We start from the raw sequence: 3933 nt of genomic DNA, 5'->3' as shown, positions 1-3933 counted from the left end.
ACTAAACAAATTTAACAATTATCGTCCGATGAAAATTAAAATTTTAAAATTTAAAAATATAAAAATTAAATACTGAATAAATAAAAGTACAAGGACCAAACTCATAACTTTCCAAAAGTATAGAAACTAATAGTAAAATTTAACCGTGAGTAATTTTGCAATAAAGTAATAAAATATAAAATCGAGAAAAAAAAACCTAGTAGAGAATTATCAATCAATAATTTATTAATTAAGAAAAAAAAGGCCAAAATGGAAAAAGTAAAACAAAGAAGAGTACCTCAACACATGTTGGTGCGGAATGCTGCTGATTCATGCGTTTGACCTTTTTTGCATTAGTCGTCGGACGATTACTCAGAATTCGCTGAACTGAGGTTACCCCGAGTTTGTTAATCAGATGTAAAACTTCCACACCCGCAAACAAAGAGCGTGGCCATCACCCAAACAATAGACCAAAACGGTTGGCGTTCTTCACGCGCCGGAATTACGTAAAGCGAAACTCTATTACAGAGAAAAAAACCGAAGTTCGTTGTTCCACTTGCAACAAATTTAACCCCTTTCAAAACAAATTTACAAAGCATTTTTTACCGAACAAATAACGTATATATATATAGAGATCAAACGGTAAATCCATTTTACTGTTTTATTTATAAACTTTTCTTTCAACTTCATCTGAAAAAAAAAAAAAAAGAAAAGAAAAGAAGAAAGGATAAATGAGTGCTCCCTTCCCTCAGACTCTATTTTATTCATCGTTGTTTAAAACGGAGGGATCTGGGTCAACGGCATTAAGACCGTAAAAGCGATTACTATGTAGGGTTAAAAATGTAATTAAGCATACGAAAGTCCGTCCGTCCCCACGAGCTGTTTTACTGTTAATAATAATATTATTTGTTGGGTTCTTGGTTTTTTTGGCTCTCTCTTCCTTTAAAGGCCTAGTTTTGTGCTTTTCCCTTCTCAGTTTGCTTTTTCTATTTCCTCTCCATTTTATCGTATCTCTTGCGCCGCTAAGGCACATAAAAACTGAGAAACAACCAACACATAAGAAATTTTTGAGATAAAGTAGATATATTTAGGGTAGATTTCTAGATTATAGGGATAGAGAGAAATGAGAACAAGGAGAGGTCTTTGTTATCCTAGAGCCGATGTTTGTGTTGATAAGATAGTAGTTAAACGGAGAGATTTCACCGGATATAATATGGCTTGCCGGAAACGCCAAAGATTCTCGCCGGTGATTGCCGGAAACAGTGATTTGTTTGATGCTTTACCCGATGATCTTGTCATTTCTATACTCTCCAAGCTTAGCTCTTCCGCCTCTTGCCCTTCCGATTTCATCAACGTTTTGATTACGTACGTGCATCTTTTCACTGCTCTTTTCCGTTTCTTGTTTCAAGACGGGAAAGATATGATTTTTTATTTATTTTATGTTCTGAGGAATTTATTGGGTTTTTTTTTGTGTGTTGTGTGAGAAACAGATGCAAGAGATTAAATAGTTTTGCACTTCAACCTTTGGTATTATCAAAAGCCTCTTCAAAATTGTTAGCCATTAAAGCTGAAAACTGGTCGGAGTCAGCTCACAGATTCTTAAAGTGTTGTGCCGATGCCGGGAATGTTGAAGCTTGTTACACCCTCGGCATGGTTAGTTTTTATTTTTCTTTACTTATTCTTGGAATTTCCTTTTCAAGAATATTAACATTCTCTAACAAATGAACTGTTTTATGATTTGCAATAGATTCGGTTCTACTGTTTGCAAAATCGAGGGAGTGGGGCTTCTCTTATGGCTAAGGCGGCGATTAGTTCTCACGCGCCGGCGCTTTACTCCTTAGCTGTAATTCAGTTCAACGGCAGCGGTGGCTCTAAGAACGATAAGGACCTTAGAGCCGGTGTGGCTTTGTGCGCCCGGGCTGCTTTTCTTGGCCACATAGATGCTTTGCGTGAGCTCGGTCACTGCCTGCAGGACGGGTACGGCGTCCGACAAAACATCACCGAGGGTCGTCGGTTTCTCGTCCAAGCCAACGCCCGAGAGCTTGCGGCGGGTTTATCATCAGCATCTGTTTCAAATATCGCTACGTGCTCTTGGCTCACCTGGAGCCCCCACCCGATCCCCCACCCGACCAACCGTCATCCGAACGTGCCGGGATGCCCGTTGCTGAGTGATTTTGGATGCAATGTACCGGCACCGGAGGCTCACCCGGCGAACAAGTTCTTAACGGATTGGTTCGGCTCTCGGGACGGGATTCCCGGCCCGGGTTTGAGGCTATGCTCGCACGTTGGTTGTGGGAGGCCGGAGACGAGAAAACACGAGTTCCGCCGGTGTTCGGTTTGTGGTGCCGTGAATTACTGTTCACGCGCTTGCCAGGCGCTCGATTGGAAACTACGCCACAAAGCCGAGTGCGCGCCGGTCGAGCGGTGGCTGGACGAAGAAGGTGTTGGTGGCGACGGAATGGATGAAGTCATTGGCGAAAGCTAAAAATGGTTACGGCGATGTTAACGGCCAGGGTAATATTTCAGTTTTAAGGCAATATAAAAAAATGAAAAAAAAGGGGTTAAAATGTAAAAAGAAAAAGAGGCCAGTTTTTTTCCCTTTAATATATATATATTTTTTGGATAAATTTGCTTTTATTATCTTAAGCATATATAAACAGCTACAGATACAGTCTGATCAAAACCTTGACAGTGTTTTTGATAATTATACAGCAAAGCTGAGTTAAATGCATGATTAAGCCAGTTTAAGATTCCAATGATTTATTTACCATGTAACTTATGAAAATTGGAATTAAGTTGTCATTCTTTACTTGTAGGCATAGGGCATTTACTTGGCTAAAACATGGTAATTTGAAGGAAGAGAAGTTTAGTAGTATTGTTAACACTTAACAAAGGAGTAGTAAAACAAAATTAGGTAGGTGGATGGATGGGAATAATAACCAAACTACCATAAAATTCTGGTTTATAAACTGGCTTAACTTTAGGGTAAAGCTAAGAAGAGATGCAATCTTCTTTTTTCCTTCCTGGAACGAAAAATAGGTAAATTCTTGGTGTGTTTTGACCACCAAAAAGAAGTGGAATATATGAGTGGGAGAGACATGCATATTTTGCTAGTGGAGGACATTGTGGATGTTGCCTAATGTTCTTTTTTTAATTATGAGAATGCCTTTTTAATTTTATCTTCAAAAATAACTTATATAACTATTGTTTCAATCAAAATTTTTTAAAGAGTGTGCCACATACATATTCTTTATCAAATTCATACTGCAGGGCATATATATATATATATATATTTAAATTGGGTCATTATGATTAGAATATATAGTGGTAAAGAGGTGGTCCAAGCCCAATCAATGGTATAAAACATAATATATATATAGCAAAAAAAGAAGATTGAAAGTGTAGTGTACCTACAAGACATTGCATATATTTTGACTTCCTTCTTCATGATCTAATCCATTTTCTTAACCAAAATCTACTTTAAACTCAACCCTCTTTTCTTTGTCTTAAATAATTAATTTGGGTTAAAGTTAAGATTGTCACATCTGACCAACCAAAATTTTATAAACTATTCTCATTTTTCTTAAAATCAAAATCATGACTACGCACCCTTTGATGCATTTCTCACACCAAAATCCCCCCCATTTTCTGGGCTTAAGCTATCTTTGCCTTGTATTTGTGGATATTCTCATTTTATTTTAGCATACCAAACATAAATTTTCGATGACCAAACACGAAAAGATGGCAAATTAATTTACAAATCTTTCTATAATATCGTGAATTTCAAGTTAAAAGCAAAATACTTTTGCTTCAATTCATGCGATAATTAATAATTAACATATTGTTTCTGATTCTAATTTCAACTATTGTTTCCGATGATAATTCTGGTTTATCATATATTAAAATCTTATTTTTTTATACTCATCTTTATATGTTTTATTAAATAATACATCA

General features: G+C 36.7%; 1 protein-coding gene across 1 annotated transcript; it reads left to right on the top strand.

Annotated features, from left to right (window-relative positions):
- Positions 1-890: 890 nt before the first annotated feature.
- Positions 891-2662, top strand: LOC108463882 (F-box protein At1g67340). Its single transcript, XM_017763871.2, has 3 exons — positions 891-1344; positions 1470-1632; positions 1727-2662. The coding sequence occupies exons 1-3, from the start codon at positions 1103-1105 to the stop codon at positions 2462-2464; spliced, it is 1143 nt and encodes a 380-aa protein (XP_017619360.1). The 5' UTR covers positions 891-1102; the 3' UTR covers positions 2465-2662.
- Positions 2663-3933: the final 1271 nt, after the last annotated feature.

The sequence above is a fragment of the Gossypium arboreum genome, chromosome 3, assembly GCF_025698485.1.
Source record: "Gossypium arboreum isolate Shixiya-1 chromosome 3, ASM2569848v2, whole genome shotgun sequence".
NCBI classification, from domain to species: Eukaryota; Viridiplantae; Streptophyta; class Magnoliopsida; order Malvales; family Malvaceae; genus Gossypium; species Gossypium arboreum.
Note: the sequence above shows the minus strand (reverse complement) of the source record. Positions and strands in the feature narration are given on the sequence as shown.